Here is a 20,004-nt window from a genome sequence, read left to right on the forward strand (position 1 = left end):
AAAATAGTAATGCTTCAATTAAAGTTCTAATGATGTTAACATTTTCTCTTATACAAAACCAGTGCTGGGGTACATAAAGACAACTCAGCATTTAAAAGCACACACTGCTTTTCCAGAGGACCCAAGTTCAGGTCCTGGTTTCCATGTCTGAATGCTCACATATCTCCAGCTGCAGGAATCCAGCGCCTCTGTAGGGTACCCTCACTGACATGGACTTACCCATATAGAAGCAGACACAATTTTTAAAACATTGAAAATAATATCTAGAAGTCAGGAGGTGAGGAGGACTACCCATGCTATATATTTTCTAAGAGAAAAGAAATGATGACATTAACAGACTGGGTAGACTTGGGTATGTTAGAGAAATATTTGCAGCAGGCTGGAGAGATGGCTCAGAGGTTAGGAGCACTGGCCACTCTTTCAAAGGTCCTGAGTTCAATTCCCAGCAACCACATAGTGGCTCACAAGCATCTATAATGAGATCTGATGCCCTCTTCTGGTCTACAGATGCACATGCAGGCAGAACACTGTATACATAATAAATGTCTATGCGTAAAAAAATGCAACTGGACCCATATTTGTCACCTTGTACAAAACTCAAATCCAAGTGGATTAAAGACCTCAACATAAAACCAGAGACACTAAGTCATTTAGAAGAAAAAGTGGGGAAGAGCCTGGAAAATATTGGCACAGGAGACAACTTCCTGAACAGAACACCAACAGCCCAGGCATTAATGTCAATAATTAATAAATGGGACCTCATGAGGCTGAGAAGCTTCTGTAAGGCAGGAGACACTGTCAAGAGAACAAAGCAACAGCCTACAAACTGGGAAAAGATCTTCACCAACCCTACATCTGACAAAGGTCTAAAATCCAAAATATATAAAGAACTCAAGAAATTAAACACCACCAAACCAAATAACCCAATTGAGAAATGGGGCTTGGAACTAAACAGAGAATTCTCAGCAGAGGAATATCAAATGGCTGAGAAACACTTAAAGAAATGCTCAACCTCCTTAATCATCAGGGAAATGCAAATCAAAACAACTCTGAGATTCCATCTTAAACCCATCAGAATGGCTAAGATCAAAAATTCAAGCGACACCACATGCTGGCGAGGATGTGGGGATAGAGGAACACTCCTTCATTGCTGGTGGGAATGCAAACTAGTACAACCACTTTGGAAATCTATCTGGTGCTATCTCAGAAAAATGAGAATAGGGCTTCCTCAAGACCCAGCTATTCCACTCCTTGGAATATACCCAGAAGATGCTCCAGCACACAACAAGAACATTTGCTCAACCATGTTCATAGCAGCCTTATTCATAATAGCCAGAACATGGAAACAGCCGAAGTGTCCCTCAATAGAAGAATGGATAAAGAAACTGTGGTACATTTACACTATAGAATACTATTCAGCTATTAAAAACAAGGAATTCCCGAAATTTGTGGATAAATGGATTGAGCTAGAAATGATCATAATGAGTGAGTTAACCCAGAAGCAGAAAGACTCAAATGGTATATACTCACTTATATCTGCATATTAGCCCAAGGGGCATGTCCCACGAAAGCCTTTACTTACCAGGAAACTGAGACAGAGGGGAGGACATTCTAGTGGGACTCTAGATGAGAGAATCATGGGAGAATAGCAAAGTAGAAGGATCCAGAGGGTCCTAGAAGCCTACAAGTAGAACATTATGATAGGCAGATTTGGGCCCAGGGGTCCCGCTCAAACTAAGGCACCAGCCAAGGACAATACAGGCGGTAAACCTTAAACCCTTACCCAGATCTAGATAATGGACAGAACACTCTCCACAGTAGAGTGGAGAGTGGGATATGACTTTCTCACATACTCTGGTGCCTCACCTTTGACCATGTCCCCTGGAGGGGGAGACCTGGTGGCACTCAGAGGAAGGACAGCAGGTTACCAGGAAGAGACTTGTTACCCTATGAACATATACAGGGGGAGGTAATGCCCCTCAGGAACAGTCATAGGGGAGGGGAATAAGGGGAAAATGGGAGGGAGGGAAGAATGGGAGGATACAAGGGATGGGATAACCACTGAGATGTAACAAGAATAAATTAATAAAGGAGAAAAAAAAGAAAATGAGGGTGCCTTGGAATTTTCATAAAGAATAAAAGTAAATAAGTATAAAAAATAATAAATAAATAAATCTTTAAAAAAAAAGAAACATTTGCAGCTTGTGCTTGGTATAAAGAACATTCTGAATTCTTCTGGATCTAAATACAGTTATGATTAAACCACACTGGAACATTTCAGTGAGTTTGTTTCCTTTGACTCTTTCTGAGGATGAGTCCTGATAGCCTGCCATCACTATGAGGGTGGGAAGTCAAGCAGAGAACTAAGGGAAGAGAAAAATAAGATTGGGTTATGTCACATGGTGTTAAGCTGAGGGACTTATAAATAAAAATGCCAAAAGCATTTAGAAGGGAGGTGGGGAGAAAGAACAGTAAGATTGAAACTACTGCAAGCTCTAAACTTGGAGGACACAGCAGGAACAAGGGCGTGGTCTACACTGTGATGCGCCCTCCACCTGGGGAACAGTATTCTCCTTCCAGACATGTGAGACAGATTGGCCACTTCTCTGACTTATGAGAGGAATAAAATGTGTGCACGGGGCCGTGTATGGGTGCAGGTACATACATTATTGTCAAAATAAATGAAACGATAGATAAGAGCCATTTCCTGGTCCATTAGCTCCTGCCTGTTTGATTCACTTTTTTTTTCCACCCTTTCTCTGGGATTTACTGATTTTATTTACCTTTGAGAGTGTGATAGGGATGAAGCATTGTATCCATGGTTGTGGAGTGACTAGCATTTACATTTCACCATGACACTGCTGTTAGAATGTCCCTGGTAACAAACATTTATCACATTATCTCCCAGGTCTTATGGCTCAGGGCCAATTCTCAGATCCTATGTTTGGGGGCAGTGACGCTGTACCACTGAGTCATAGTAAGGTTAGGGGAGGCCATCTCCTCAGCAAGGCCATCTCCTCAGCAAGGCCATCTCCTCAGCAAGGCCATCTCCTCAGCAAGGCCATCTCCTCAACAAGGCAACTTAATGCCTAACAAGGAAGTAAATGAAGCTTTAAGGAGTCACAAGGAGTCGCTTGGAAGCAGTCACAGCATGTCTACATTTTATGCTGACAATAGACTCCAGCTTTGGAAACCCATTGGAAAGTATGCATTGATTGGGAACCATCTTGTAAAGGGGTAGCCTCTCCAGGAAAAACAACGGTGGTTTTTGTCCCCAACTCTTAGCAATCCTGATCTTCAGACACCGCTGAGAAAATGACGCAGTTACTGTGAGAAGGATACTCTTACGTCTCCTCTTCAGATGCTAGCAAGGCTTGCCATCTGACGCAAGGCAGAGCCGCTGGCCTTTACCACAGCTCTAAGTGTTCTGCAAGTTGTTCTAACTACTTAGTCACAATCCCGTGAATGAGTATAGTGCTTAGCCTCCCACGTTGCTGAATACTGAGATGGTCATAGCGTGACTTCCGTCCCTAACAGAATGCCAGACCTCTGCCAGCTGCTCCTTATTCTATTCGTTACCATTTGTAGGAAATGCCCGTCCTTCAGTCCTCGACCATCCTCTGCTGTGTCCCTTTCTATTTCTCTCTTTTTAGTGACACTGGGAGAAGGAAGAACCCTGGCTCACCTTGATCTCAACCTCGCTTGCCTACGGAGAAGAGCTGGCCTATTCTGTTCTGCGTGTGTATTGAGGTCACCAATTCAGAAGCAAAACCCAGTGTGAGAAGGAAGAGGTGGGGCAGGTTGAAACAGATGCTTTGCTTTGTCTGCGTTAGGGACGAAGCCAATGTCCTGATCCCACCTTTCTTAGGGCTCAGCCTTCTCAGCTGGGTTAGCCTGCAGGAGGGTGAGAGCAGCGTCGTTATCTATCGGCTGGTCTCCAACACTTGCCAGGATGCTGGAAAGTCACAGTACACTCCTTAAGCTCTCTTTCCTAGCGAGGACCTGCTGCTAGGTTAGAAGCTGGCTGATAGCATCCAGTGGCCCCACTTAGGGATCCACTGCAGCACGTAGCTGACACCGATGGCTAGAGCCCAGGCACTCCTGTTCACAGCCAGGCTCCTCTGATGTCAGCGTTTGCTCAGAGCTTTCCCACATTTTCTAAAGCTGTACAGCACATGGAAACTCTTCCCAGCTAATCCCCTTTGCTTCATCTTCTGCTTTCACCCACTCATGCTCTGTTTTCCGCTCCTCCCCTTTGTCTCCTTCCCAGCTTTCCCTACGATAAATATACGCTTCTCCTTCCATAGGGGAGAAGAAGATTTTTCATCAAGACCTAAAGTGACAGCAGCAACATGACCAACTCTTCATTTCGCCAAGTAAGGAGTTGGAACTCCAGGCAAGAAGATATACACGCTCTACCATTCCGAAGCTGTGCACTGAAAATACATGCCACCCACCTTCCAAAGAAAGTGGGTGTGCTGTGCTAGGGCTACTAAAAACAGCATTATTCCTTCAGAAACCTGAACCCCCGGCAGGCTTGCCCACTCACTGTAAAGCACACAGATATACTGGCCTGTAGAAAGTAGGAGAGAGATGTTTGCAGCATCGCTGCTGAAGTAAGATTCTGGGAGGCCTGAAAACATGTTCATGAGAAAAACAAAGGTTTCCAATAAGATAATAGCTCCAGAACTGATCATCATGCATAAGCTGTGACCCCAAGTTCCACATAATCTGAGACCGTCTTGCTTTTAATGCAACTTACACAATTTCACCTGATTGAGGTACAAATATGCCCACGTAGAGAACAGGGCTTTTTTTTTTTTTTTTTTTTTTTTTTTTAATAAAAACCTGTATGTTTTCTTTTTCTTTAACCCAACAAATCTGATTTCTCATATTCACAACAGATTCTGAACATAAAGCGAAAGCATAATAGAATTGTTATTTGGCATTTATAACCCTTAGGGATTCTAAATCTTTACGAATAAACACAGTTTTTCAAATGAAATGAAAGCTTGTCTCCAGGGCACAGGACTCACCTTCACTGGAGTCTTTTGAACTTTCTGGTTTCTTCGCTTTACTCTTCTTGTGGGGTGGAGAAAGGCCTTTAGGCTCTAGCCCTTCTGGAAATACAAAGATTTAATAATTCTTATTTAAATATTTACCAGTAAGGTTCAGAATGTGTTAAAAATTAAAGGTGTTTTCTCCTTAGTAACCTCCCCCCCATAAACACACTTCCTGAGCCTTAACTATAGCTCACCTGTTATTGTGGCTGAACTAAATTTTGGCAAGAAGCTTGGCTTCTCCATCCTAGTATGTAGACTTAAACTTAAGCTCCAATCTTTTTCTGTAGACATCATTAGTGAAATACAAGTGCCAAATCATACACAAGGGCTTTTATAGAAATTGAATAATTCTCCATAAGAGAGGCCCAATAGATTCTGTTTTCATCTCATTGCTCAGCAGGAACAATTATACCTTTCATCTTAGTCCTCAAAGATGGGCAAAAGAAATAGGCTGCCATCTCATTTTTGAGGTGACAGGGGGACTGGAAAAGATTATGCTTCTATTTAACAGGCTTCTTTTTTAATCTAGACTCTGAGTAGCTCTCTCATATGTCCCCAATTAAAGTATGATGTTTAACAATTTTCTCAATGTTTTCTTAAATCTACCCATAGAGACTAGTAAAGACTGAGGGGAGTCTGGAGACACAGTTCTCAGTCCATGCCATCTGATTAGAAAGCTTCCAGCTCTGAGATACAGAGCCAGTCTTGTCTTCATCATGGCGTGGTTTGGGTTTAGTGATGGATGCATTTTGTTTGCTTTCCCATTCCATTTTCCAACCTGTTAACAACTCTTTCTGTACCCTAAGACTAGATAATCTGGCTTGTGCCAATGAAGTCCTGTATACTCTATCTTCCTACTAGCTCTGTCAACAGGGAACCCAAGAAATCTACTTTCTGGGGTCCTGGTACCCTTTGTGAGGTGACTTGGACCTCAATTAATGTTAAAGGCACCATCAGCTGACCTTCTTCACAGGTCCCAGGTCCCTAAGCCATCCTTATTATAACCGACGCAAGGCTTGGGGCTGACGTGCCTTAGCATCCAAGTGTTAATGACTTCTCTTCACTCAACCCATATCAGGAACCTCAAACCTAGAGCCAGCCAGCACTAACTACACATTATGTGTACAAACTTCTCTCTGTGGTGCTCCATGTCTGGAGCTACCTGCCAACCAGTTTAAACCCAAACCTAGGAATCACCACCCAAACTTACACGCACCTGCTCTCCCATGCCAACAAATCATGCTATCCCAGCTCTAACATACACTAGACCCATCTATTATGAGTTGTCCTGGCACCTGAGTCAGTAGCGCCTCTTACTCTTTCTCACTTCCCGTCTCTAGCCTCCTTTTAAAAAAACGCTTATTCTGCTTCTCCACACAGTGAGCTTTTAAAAACATAACCCAGATCTGTGTGCCCACCTGTTTGAAATCACTATTTAGAATAAGTTCCTTGTCCACATTCACTTTAGAGCACCATGCACCATTTGTCCTATTGGCATCTATAATTTCATCTCTCATTTGCCTTCTATGTTTTTCCTTTATTGTTACAGTTGGTATGTATATATGTTTTATATGTATGTATGTCTCTGTACCACATATACGGTGACCACAGAAGCCGGAAGAGGGTGCAGGATTCCCTGGATCTGGAGTTATAGATAGTTGTGAGCTGCCATATAGGTGTTGGGACTTGAACTTGGGTCCTTTGGAAGTACAGTCGGTGCTCTTAACTGCTGAGCCACCTCTCTGGCCCCTGTTTATTTTATTTTTGACCCACAGTTAGGTTGATCCCTGCCTCAGGCCTTTTGCTGCTATCCTCCACTTCAGTACCTCCAACACGTTTCTGCAGAGCTTCGAGTTTTCTTTTTTTCCACTCTGTTTTTCAGACTAAATCAGTCCCTCCCCACAGCGCCCTGCTCGCCCCCCCCCCCAAAGGCTTTCCCTGACCACACAATGTAAAAAGGCTATAAGGGAAGCTTTTCAAAAACACATCACTTGTATCTGGAATTATCTTGTTCCCTTGTTGATGTCTTTATTGTACATTTATACACACACACAACCCATTCTAAGTTCCGTGAGAAAAGGGGCACTTCTCTTTTCAAATCCCTCCTGCATCTTTGGTGTTGAGCAGTGCAGTGAGAATTTCATTTTATAGTCTATTTTATTTTTGCTTCACTGGGCCTTTCTTTATGTCCAAGATATAATAGGTCTATGCCTAATTCTCATTCTCTTAGCAGCTGTTGCCTCATTCCAGAATTCTAAAATTACACTATGGAACAGTGTTTAACTCGTTTCTCCCTTTTTCCCTCTCATCTATTAAGAAAGAAAAAGAATAAGAATTAAAAAAAAACCACATTTGATCAAATGTGCTATTAAAAATTTTGGCATCATAAACTACAAAGGTTTAGGGCATGAGGCTAGGTTTTAATATGGTGACAAACAAGTCAGTCATGGCTGAGGTTATTATAATGGCCAGGGTGAAAAATATTGCTGGGGACTGCATTAGCAACGTCTAGATTTCCGTCACAGGTGTGGCTTATATGCCTTAGAAGGTTTCACAAAAAACAGAAATGAGGTCTTTCGAACAGCTTGATGCATACAAGTATCCAGCCCACTGAGAGTCACAAAATGGGCAAGGTGACTTTGTCATCTCAACTAGAAGATCTAGCCTCAGTTGTACCGTGAAGACTCCTTCTGACCTGGGGACCAGGTGAGAGTCTCCAGAGATGAAAATGCCACTTAAAACCAGGGTTTCTTACACCTGAGGGTTTTATATTCCAAGTTTGTCATTTTCCACCTTAATAGAAATCCTTACGGTCTAGGTGAGGTTTTCAAAGATACCTGTTTGCCTACATTTAAGGGGATTGACTTTCACACAAACTCTGGTGTCCCATATTTGACCACGTCCCCTGGATGGGGAGGCCTGGTGGCACTCAGAGTAAGGATAGCAGGCTACCAAGAAGAGACTTGATACCCTATGAGCATATAGAGAGGGAGGATGTCCCCCTCAGTCACAGTCATAGGGGAGGGGAGTAAGGGGAAAATGGGAGGGAGGGAAGAATGGGAGGATACAGGGATGGGCTAACAATTGAGATGTAATATGAATGAATTAATAAAATATATTAAAAAAATAAAGTTACAAGAACTTTTTAAAAAAAGATTCTATAATACCCCCAAATACAAATACTTTCTATTTTAAACTACTCCCTGGGTGTTCAATGGACAGGAAAGCATCCTGCATATAAGGACATGGATGAAATTTATGAATATTTGATCACTTCCCGGTGCCCACTGGGAATGTATATGGGCATAGGGATATGTATCAGATAAAAATCACTAATACACATGAATGCAAAGATTTCTACCTGAGGCTCAGCAGGGGAGTCACTCCCTCTTGGTCTGAAGGCAGCTAAAGAGAATCTCGTTTAGGTTTTCTTGGAAACCATTTCATGGGCTTTCTTGATGAGTACTACACTAGGTTGCCTGTTTCTGGCAAAGACTAGACTCTGGAGCTTGGCCATGAACAAGCTCCCTTTCCCCCTTCCCCAGATGAGCAGCCTTGTGCTGGTTGATGTAGATGGAGCCCTGCTGGTTCAGATTGGTCCAAGTCTAGAGTGTGTGGCCATGGAGATGGAAGGAACTGGGCAACCATTTGCTGTGCCTGAATTAAGCATGATTGAAGGACTGGAAAGGTCTAAACTAAACCAAAAATGTAAGTTACTTTGTTTCTTCCACTTCTCAAGAGGAGAATGTCACCTTGAAGACCTATGATCTCCATTTGAGATGCTTATACTTCCCTTTGTTCTAAGGGTCTAGAGACCGGAGCGAAAGGCTAATTGCACACATGCTTCTGGAGTAAGACAAACTTGGATTTAAATTTTAGCTCTATTATTTCAGTAAGGATTAATTGAAGCCTCCATAAGGAGAGTTTTTCTTTGTCAGTTGTACAAAATCAACTCATGCACAGGTGAACGGCCACTTGAAACCTGGTGTTCTGAGAGGTATGCTAACCGTGAGCTGAGTCCACTCACACCAATCATGGGTAGATTTGTGCTATCTCTGCCCAACTTTTGCGTTGATAGCTTTGAAAATACATGGTTGATATTATTACACCATGGTTTCAGCGCTCAGACATTAGGAGATGGAAGCTAACTCTCCACACCCATTCCATGTTGTGAGAGTGGCCCATTCAGGTGTACATATAGCAGAACTCTCTGAAAATCTGATGGGGCTGGTGGAATCATAAGCGATGACCATACTCCAGGCCTCAAATGCTGGCTGTAGCTTGTGGAGTCTTCCTCCATTTCAATGACTTCTTTAAAATGGGTCAGTGGTTTGGATGGCTACCTAACTCTACTTAAGAAGGCCCTTTGCCTAGAAATGTGTACCTGTGGCTCTGAGCCAAATGATCTACGGGAAGGATCCTTCAAGGACAGTGCATGAGAATGACAAAGAACAACACTGGTCTCCTGAAAGTTAATCTAGGACAGATTTTTTTAAAAATAAGACATTCTACGTGGGCATAAGAATTAATATTTTTAATGGAAATTTTGTCTTGGGCTTTATGTCTCACATAAATCAATCAAAGTTCTTCTCTTATATTCCCCCAGGGATAGACCCTAGGACAATGTTTTGAGATTAAGTAGCTACTTTGAGAATTTTTCTCAGGAAATATTAGAAAAGGACTACTGAAACTAGGCAGGAGAGGAATGATAGACATTTCTGAATCCATTCCTGAGCAAGTCCCACCATGGGCATCACAGGCTCAGCTCTATTGGAGACTTCTTGGTGAGGATATAGAATCATACTGTTCAGTATTCCAGCTGTATAAACAGTGCCAGTGAGAATTTCAATGTTCTTGTTTAATCTGGACTGAGATGTGGATATAAAATGTGCATGGATGTCAAAGATTTAATATTAAAACCTAGACATGATATCTAACAGAATTTCTACATTGATAACATGTTGGAATAAGAACACTTTTTGCATGATTATATGATATAAAAGTGTACTAAAGTTAATTTCATCTTTTTATTTATTTTTAACACAAGCACTAGAAAATTACATATGAGGGCCATATATTTCTACTGGACTCTACTATAACATAACCTAGAACTTATCTCAGATATGCTGTGTGTATGTGTGTGTGTGTGTGTGTGTGTGTGTGTGTGTGTGTGTGTGTGTGTGTGTTTGCTGAAGATTGAACCAACCCTTTTACAGGGACTCTCACTGAGCTATACCCCCTCCACAGGAATACTGGAAACTAACCCTTATCCATCCTTGGTTGGAAGGGAACTTTATCCATCATTGGTTTAAGAGGTACTCCAGAGAAAGTAACTCACTAATATGTTGGGTTTTCCTTCATGAACAGAGAAAACCACTAAACTGAGGATCATAAAAGCTATCATTAGAAAGTTTCCATTTAAAGCCAAGAATGAGTGCTGAGGGAACATAGGCAGGGCACCAACAGCAGTTGCTGCAGTCCCTCCTCTACTGTCTCCATTCCCGCTCCAAACTTTCAGATCCTTTATCTACTTCTTATACTAGCTGAATCCATTGCCTTAGTGGGGAGAAGGGGACATTTTAAGTCAGACATGTCCAGACTGCAGAAGAGTAGAAAAAGAAGCCATGGGTATTGCTCCAAGGAGCTTTTAAGAAGGGAGCAGATGCCATGTCTCTATGCAGAGAATGGAGTGCCACAAGAGGGACATAATTAAACAAATGCAGAGACTGTCATTTAGCCAACCCTCAGCCAAGGAGACCCTTGACATCAGAGCTTGAAGCCCTGTTAACTGGAGCTACACAGACTAACACTCTCAGTAACTTATAGGATGCTTCGGTATGAAAGCACAGGAGACACAAGATTCAAATCTTTGAGATGCTGGTTTCAAAATTTAAAAGCTGGGCCAGTTTCATGGCAAAAGCTTTGTGATTGCTGAAATGGCGAATGCGGGCCTCTCAGTCATATAATTAGCTCCATGAATGAGAAAAAGGACAAGAGAAAGTAGCAACACAGTGAAGCTTTACTGAAAGCCAAACACTGTGAACAGCATTTAAGGTTCATTGTCTCATTGAATGTTTCAAGTGAATCAACATGGTGAGGATTACTGCCCCAAAAGTGAACCATGAATATTACAGGAAGACACTCAAAGTTAACAAATGGTGTAGCTTGAACTGCCTTCAAGTCTATTGATCCATGAATCACTATTTAAGGACACAGTGAGTGGCTCCCTTAGGCCAGAACTCACACTTTTAACTACCTGGCTTCCTTGTTATTCTGGTCTTTCTTGAATGGCTTGCATATATCTTAATAATGAGAACAGTATGTGCTATGTGACATTCATCAAGGATAGCCACAGGAACAGTTGGCTGTGAAGAGCCACCACCGTCTAGAACACAGGAAGCAGTGCTGTGGGATTTCTAAACATTGATCATAAGATCAAGCATCTCCATAGCTCACTGACTTCTTCAAGTGAGCTGGCCACCGCACTGGAAGGATCTGTAGATCATCTAGAGCACTTGGAGTGTACAAACTTGGAAATTGCCCTCCATAAGGCTTCAGCTCATAGCTGAGGCCAGTCATCCTCCAGGCAGGTAACTAAAAGAACCTTTGGAAGACCCCAGACCCTAACTGTTTGAGGTCCAGATCTTATAAAACAGGATGAGTATGTTTCCTCTACTGTAGAGTTTCTCAGATCCAGATTATCAGCAAACAAATTGTTGTCCTCAATATCAAGGTGTGGTATTGGTTTCTCTGCTGCCTATGATTCCTTCTGTTCTTTAGTTTGTCAAGAAGCTAAAGTGTAATTTCATGCTTAAGCATAGTAACTATATTTTCCTAAAGAATTACTAGGGCTGCCTCCCTATTTTATGATATTGAATACATATTTCTATTTTATTAATCTTATCCTGTCTTTCTTTAAAAATTATTGGGTCTGAATAAATAAAATTGGTCCCCCACTTTACCTCAAGTAATAAAATTATAATCTTAATACCTGCATCTTCTTTCATGTCAGCATCTGCTGCTCCTTCATTGTTATCATCTGTTTGAAAAGGAAAAAAATAAAGACTTATGTCAAAATGTCAAAGTAAGAAACATCAGAACTTTCCAGTTTGACTCATCAAATAACAAAAGGAAAGCAAAAGGACAGTAGGAAGCAGAGTGTTGAAGTAACCATTTCTCCCGGGTCATCGTGCTGAGCTGGAAGGAAGTGCACCCCCTACAGCAGAACTAAGGCCGAGGGTTCCATTGCCCTTAAGACAACAGACATGCACCATAATTGGTTTACTTATACAAAAGATGTGTAGTCACATTGGTCATTTCAATTCCTTGAATCTGTTAGCCCCAAACTTTAAATACCGTGCGTTCTACACTCACAGAAAGCATGTGTGCTCTGCTACAGTGTCAGGATCGTGAACACACTGACATTTGTTTCCGGAACTCTGCTAGGAGAGCTGTTGCTCTTTTGTGGGACAGATCCTCCAACACCTGCTCCCATAGAGCCTACTGGTGACCTCATTTCTATTCAATTCTCAGAATAAAGGCTTCTAAGTGGACAAGGCTGTGTGATTCCTCTGCACTATCATGGGATGCTTGGTGTATGTGTGTGTGTGTGTGTGTGTGTGTGTGTGTGTGTGTGTGTGTGTGTGTGTGTGTGTTGAGAAATGGGAAGCCCAGGATAATTCTCCCAATCCTCCTGCCTCGCTTGCATACCACCATACCTGGCTGCACTTACTCCTTTGAAGCATGCAATGTCTCTTCTTGAATGCTCCTTAAATCTAGTACCTTGGTCTGAGCGTGTGCCACTCCTATATATGCTGAGTCTTATCCACAGAGTCATGATCTTTGAAAGATAATTACATCACCAAGCTGGACCCCTGATTAATGAGATCCATTGCCTTAAGGAGGAGGTCAAGGAGAGACCCAGTCCTTGCTGTTTCATTAAGGATACGGAAGGAAGATACTCTTCATAAGGAACTGGGTGATAGCGGGTGCTAGAACTGGACTTCTGGCTTAGAAGACATAAACATAAGCCTCCCCACTTATGTATAGGTTGGTTTTTTTTTTTAACAGCAGCCCAGACCCTAAATACAAGTCAGTGTCTACATGATCATTTTACTGTACTCTAATTTATCCCACTGCATTGTGTGTCTTGGAGGTTTCCCAATTGCTTCTTTCTGTTTCTCCCTCTGGCACATGTTCCTTCCACATGTGGCTGCCAGCTCAGTCTCCGTACAGTTCTGCTCTGGTCTACAGTCTCACAGTACCAGGCCCCTGTGCAAAGGACAAAGCTTGACTCTTGCCTCTAATACTTGAGGTCAACAATATTTGGTTCCAACCAGCCTCCTTACTCTGTGGCATTTGTGTTATCACCTAGACAGATGGTGGTACTCAACTGTTTCCTGTTTCCTCATGGAATTATTGCTGTTCGTCTGTTTTATGTTGCTATAAGAAAATACTTGAAGTGGGTACTTTAAAGATACAAGAGGTTTATTTAGCTCACAGTTTTGGAGGATAAAAGTATAAGATAGTGAGGTTCCATCTGTTCTGGCCTCTGTTGAGAGCCATTGCCTATATTATGGTATAGCAGATGGCATTATAAAATAAGCACATGTACATGTTAAGAGGAAGTAAGCTAGTTGGGAAAGGCACAGCTCTCTTTCTTCCTCCTATAGGTATAGAATCGAGCACTAAGCCAGTCTTGTGAGGACCACACTAATGCCTTTCTAGGGTAGTGCGCATATGACCTAATTATCTCTAAATGGCCTAGTATGTCAGCACCATTACACTGGAGACCACATTTCTAGAACACAGACCTCTGGAGGATAAACCATAGTATTTTCCTTTAGCTTTCTCTATTTGCCTTTTCCATGCTAGCAATACTCTCTCCCTCTCTTTTCATCTATAGTCTGCATTTTCTGATGCCAGTATATGGAGGTTTCACTGAGAAATACAAGAGGCAGCTGACTCAGAAAGGATATCTATGAGGGCTTTCCACAGCATCTATTTGACACAAGTTTGAATGAACTGTATTCCTTTCTGTGGATCTTAGTTTTTACTATCTTGCCCATATATACTTTAAAGACATTTGAACTCAGGTCTTCCTCCTGGCCCTTCAGGCCACCCATTTAGTAGGCATGTGGTATTGAGGAGGTTTCAGGTTCCTCAGTCACAATGAGTGATGATAACAATGTCCTTTACGTAGACTTGTCTTGAGGACTGAGTTAGATGACGTCACACAAAGCACTAGCACAGGCATTGAAACACCATCAAGCATTGAAGATTTTACTTCCATAAAATGTGATAATCCAGCACTTGTGGATGTATGTGCTTTCCAAATGCCCACTTCATAAACACAGTGAAGATGACAGCCATGTCTCGGGTTCCTTGGTTTTCCTTGGCACCCAGTGCCATTAATTTTATGTAATAGGATAGATAAAGACAATTGCACTAAATGGCCAAACAGCAAACACCCATGTAATCTTGGGAAAGTAATATAAAACAATACAACTGGTGTGCATGTGGTGTGTGTGTGTGTGTGTGTGTGTGTGTGTGTGCATACACCCACATATAGCACAGAATAAGCTTTTAAATATACTGATTATATGGTAATATGACACAAGTATTTTACTTCTGCTACTTTAGTAGCCATTTAGTAAGCACTACCACAGGCAAGAAGCATAATAGTCCTCGAGAGCCTTTCTTCACAGAAATCCCAAGCTGAGTCATACCGAACAGACCTCAGGTGGCATGAAGTGACAGGCTGCTCTCAGAGCAGTGGGTCTGTCACAGACAGGCAAGAGACAAAAAGGTCAGAGGAAGTCTTTTCAGAAAGGGTCACCTGAGAGGTAAGCTGAGGCTCACAGGACATAAAGAGAGGCAGAAGTTGATTACCAGAAAAGGTAGATCTTGACTGCACACCCTTGTTCACTGATACTTTAAGTGCATGTGAGCTTTACATCTGCCATGTGGGCCCTTGGCCTAAGAATTTTCTCTGGTTTCTAGAGCTGGCTCAAGAAATTCTATATTTCTAATATATCCCTGGAGCCAGCCTCCCACACGTGAGTGACAACTCCCAGTTTCCACAATACCCCAACCTTGTTCTGCACGATTTCCATAAGTCTCCTTACCCCCTTGAACTCGGTATGGGAGGTAGAGTGTAAGTGGTTTAGAATTTAACCTATTGGCTTTCTTTTCTTTCCAGTTCCTCTTCCTCTCTCTTCTGCAGGTATTTCCTGCTGGGATGCCTTTCAGATGAAATTTCTCCACACTAGAATCCTTGCTTCAGGACAGGCTTAAAAAGTCTGTCTATCTATCTATCTATCTATCTATCTATCTATCTATCTATCTATCTATCTGTCTTTATCACACACAGAGGGGAAACACTTGGAAATATATGCACATGAACAGTCAAAACACCTCAATGAAATTAAATTAGTTCTGCATGACTGAAAGGTGGGGTTTGATAACCTTAAGCTTATGTGGTCTTTTCTGGCTGAAGATCCTCCTGTGACAGGTGTAATGGTTCATTTTATAAGCTGTGTGACTGGGCCACAAGGCGCCCCGACATCTCTCTCTATGTATGTTTCAGAATGTTTCTGGAGATTACCACTTAAATGGGAAGATTGAGAAAATTAGATGGCCTCCTTTACATGGGTGAGATTCAGGATATCACAGGAGAGTCCCTGTGGGACAAAGAGGCTGATCTTCAGCTGTAGCAGGGGCATACTTCATAGGCCACTGTCCCCAGTGCTGGCTTGATGGTTCTCATGCTTGGACAATGTTTCCTCTCTGCCTTTGAATTCAGACTGAAATATTGCTTCCTGCTTTGGCATAAGTTGACAAGTACTCAGACTAGAACAGCGGTTCTCAGTCTTCCTAATGTTGTGACCCTTTAATACAGTTCTTTATAGTATGGTAACTCCCCAACCATAATTATTCCATTGCTACTTTATAACTGAATTTTGCTGCTGTTATAAATTGTAATGTGCATATCTGATATGCAGGATATCTGATACACGACCTCCAAAGGGGTCGTGACACACAGGTTGAGAACTGGTGGGCTAGATCCACACCGTTGGCCATCTGGTTCTCAGGCATTGGCCTAAGAGGGGGTATGTGCTACCTGTTCTTTCAGATTACTCTCACCTGAAGGTCTGGAGATTTGTCAGCCTCCATAACTGCATGAATTTTCCTTACAATAACAACTTTCCATATGTGTATACACAGGTGTGTTCATCGGTGTCTCTAGAGAAACACTAAGGAAAGGTTTTTCAAAAGAAGGAAAGGTGAGGCACCAGAGTATGTGAGAAAGTAATATCCCACTCTCCACTCTACTGTGGAGAGTGTTCTGTCCATTGTCTAGATCTGGGTAGGGGTTTAAGGTTTACCGCCTGTATTGTCCTTGGCTGGTGTCTTAGTTTGAGAGGGACCCCACTCAGAGGAAGGACAGCAGGTTACCAAGAAGAGACTTGATACCCTATGAACATATACAGTGGGAGGTAATCCCCCTCAGGAACAGTCATAGGGGAGGGGAATAAGGGGAAAATGGGAGGGAGGGAAGAATGGGAGGATACAAGGGATGGGATAACCATTGAGATGTAACAAGAATAAATCAATAAAGGAGAAAAAAAAAAAAGAAGGAAAATTCTGAGCAATATGCCAGCGCTTAAAGTGTATGCTGAAAAACTAGAACAGCCAAACAACTTTAGGCGGAAGAATGAGGCGCTGAACTCTGAAGGGTACTTTTTCCCTTGATGGCAGGCACTTCCCACGGTATTATAAGATATGTGCCTTGATCTTTTGGTATTTGAATTAAAATAAAAAGAGAATACTTTGGGTCTGGTAGATAGCCCTGATGTAGTTGCATATTAATTAAATCCACCTTACTTCAACATTATCCCATACAATGTGCTGGTTTGAGTCATATTTACAAGCTATTTGGAGTGGGGCTTCTTTCTCTAACAAATACCAGGAACCAGAATGATATTATATAAAGGCAGATGACAGGCTCTGGAGATAGGAGTCATGGCACTCAGAATGTGAACACAGTTAGGGTTCTGATGGAGCGTGGGCAGAGAGCTCTTGTCGTTTTATGCAGTTCTTCGAGCTTCATACGTCTTTGTTAGAGGACAAAAATGCAATAAAAGGTCTCTAGCCAAGGAGATACAAATACCATTTCAAAACAGAGAGCAATCCATCAGATGGTATTGTTCTCTGTGTTCAGAAATGCCAATTCTAAAAAAAAAAAAAATCCTCTTCTTTTCCTAGATGTTGATCACATGAAGGCTAAAACTCCATCTCCTCTCAAAAGACCTCTTTGATGTTAATTTCATAAGGGATGCAGGTTTTATTCGGCCTATCACTCTCTGGCAGATTACCCTGTTGAGTTCTACACAGAATATACATTTATAACTAAACCTCTTATTTTAATAAAAGATATATGTGAAACCAATTAGTTTCTCTTGAATTTCCAGTTTGGGGTAACTGTTAGTGATGTGTACACCAGAAGTCCCTTCATAAGAAGAGGCTAATATACTTTAGCTACATGGTAAATATCTATTTGACCTTCTCTATGAGTGACAGACTTAGTATGAATGGGTTTTGCCTAGTCATTACACTTGCTCTCTGAGAAGCAGTTTGTTTCCCAGCAATAAACAGTACACACTTAGAATAATAAAGCATACTCTAGAGTTTTAAATAACCTGAGATTTATCTTCATCCTTTCCCTTAGGTCTACATTATTAATACAATACAAAGTAGAAAACACATACACACACACACACACACACACACACACACACACACACACACACACACACAGAACTTTATTCTGAAGCAAGTTCTCAAACTATGGTTTTATCTTTACCTGAGAACTTGTTAAACACGCAAATTTCCAAGACCTGCCCAAGACATATCAAGTAAGGATCTGTGGAGGAGAAATCCAGAATCCAGGTTTTTGAACATCCTTCAATGTGATGTTTAGACACACTGAAGTTCCAGATCCACTTGCTTGAAGTAAGTACATGCCCATCTTTTGGGGACAGCTATGACGAATCTTGTGATAATTCTCTACTGCTAATGTGATACAATGTGTCCCCAAACCAAGACTAAGCATAGCCATATCTGTGTTTGAAATCACCCAGCCACCATGTAGCTTGCTGGATCTTGTCACGGGTCATGTCCACAACCCTTAGACTGACTCAGAGGTATATGGATGGATGGAGGAAAAAGGCGTAGTGAATAGAAAAGTGAATACTCTTGGGAGCTACTGAGCCATTCTTTTAAACCAAGGAAATAACTTGAAGCATGCTATCCAGAGCTGTCATTACCATTTTAGGGCCATCCATATATAAAGGTGAGTCTTTCAAAGGCCAACAGTCCTACAGCCCTTTGGTGGCTCACATTACAAGTGCTCATCTTTATTTGCATTTACAAGGAAAGAAATGTTATTAGAATAAATAACACTCTCTGGGAGGTTCTGGAGGTGTGGGAGATGCTAGGATCCTCCTGTTTTGTTTTGTTTTTTTTTTATGACTCTTGTTAGGCCAATTCTAGGCCAACATTAAGGGCTATCCTTACAGAGGTTTAACTTCGATTATTAAATTGAATATTAGGAACCATTGGATCTATCTAAGGGCCACATATCCTTCCTGTAGAGTAGCTGAGAGAGCTGAATTTTTAAGGTGAATAAAAGAAAAAGGTGTTTTTGTTTTGACTTTGTAGCTTGTGGGTCTATGTAAGCACTCACTTGTCATTAATGTACCAATCTTGATTTATCAATGAAAAGAGCTCCTTCCATCATTTTACATCTGGCTCAGCCAGCTTGGCACACAATGGTACAAACTTAGAAAGGAAGAAGACAAAGAGGAGGAGGAGGAGGCAAAATTTGTTTATAAAAACCACACCAAGGAAAATTACATAGGAAAGATTGAGACAGTCATGGGATTGTTGCAGTCCCTACAGTGAATAACAAATGAAGAAGACAAAGGACATGGCTAAGAGAAGTCAAGTCTGCTCATATAGGTGACAGAACATAGGTTGGGGAATTCGGAATTACTTTCTTGTTTACTCTTTAGTCTCTCTTCTGGGGCCTTATTGGAATTGTCTCATTCATATACTATTCCTCAAAAGAGACTTAGTCCCCTTACCTTTGCCTCTGTGCTTTCAAGTAAAGAACAGAAAATAAAGTGTTGAACTGTTGATGGTTCTTGCCAAGCTCCCTGCTGCAGCCTCTTTAATGATACCACTTCATCCCCCGATCTGAGTGGCATTTAGGAAGTATCTGTTTTGCCAGAACTTTCTAATAAGATTAAACTCTACTTAGTCAAGGCACATGTTCCCAGGTCTTTGTTTTTTCTGGTGTTTATCAGCATTTGCTCTACTCACCGCACACTCACCCCTCCTGAAGGGACAGATTGCTTTCTGCTGATGCCTGGTGCTTGTCCCAGCGTTCTGGTTGCTTGGTTACAGCAACACTTCACTGGATTTTCACTAAAGGCACAATGTGTTTGCAGCTTTTGAGCCCATCAAGTGGAAATAGTTAGCACTCATTCCTAAGAAGGCAGTGAACTCATTTATGTCGCATTACCCAGTGCATGCCTTGTAGAGTTCTAAATGCCAATGTGATCTGCACAGGAAATGCACACAAATGTGCCAAGTCCATCCCTCTAGGTGATCATCATTAAAGAAACTTTGCAATTCATTTGCTCTAGTTTTTCTATACACTGGATATGCCACTCAGAGAGGGAAAGAAAAAGAACTCCAGCTACATAAACAGGATGTCGATTTTGTCTTTGTTTCATTTACTTTTTCAAAGAGTTCTGGTACATAAGCTTTTATCAGTGCTGTAACAGATTTCTAATTTAGTCCCTTAAAAATAATCAGATTTGCTGGATGTGGTGGCTCGCCCTGTTATCCCAGCACTGGAGAGGCAGATGCAGCT

At 41.7% G+C, this 20,004-nt stretch overlaps 1 protein-coding gene across 4 annotated transcripts in view; it reads right to left on the reverse strand.

The window, feature by feature from the left end:
- MACROD2 (mono-ADP ribosylhydrolase 2) overlaps window positions 1-20,004 on the reverse strand; it is a 1,913,815-nt gene that overhangs the window by 162,469 nt on the left and 1,731,342 nt on the right. For all 4 annotated transcript variants that reach the window (XM_084774709.1, XM_084774708.1, XM_084774707.1 and 1 more), the window contains exons 10-11: window positions 12,055-12,102; window positions 5,037-5,120 (exon numbers count right to left, since the gene is read on the reverse strand). In XM_084774709.1, the coding sequence (XP_084630835.1) occupies window positions 5,037-5,120; window positions 12,055-12,102 (132 nt within the window). The remainder of the gene's footprint in view (window positions 1-5,036; window positions 5,121-12,054; window positions 12,103-20,004) is intronic.

Source organism: Acomys minous (genome assembly GCF_964271855.1).
Source record: "Acomys minous genome assembly, chromosome: 3".
In the NCBI taxonomy this organism is placed as follows: Eukaryota; Metazoa; Chordata; class Mammalia; order Rodentia; family Muridae; genus Acomys; species Acomys minous.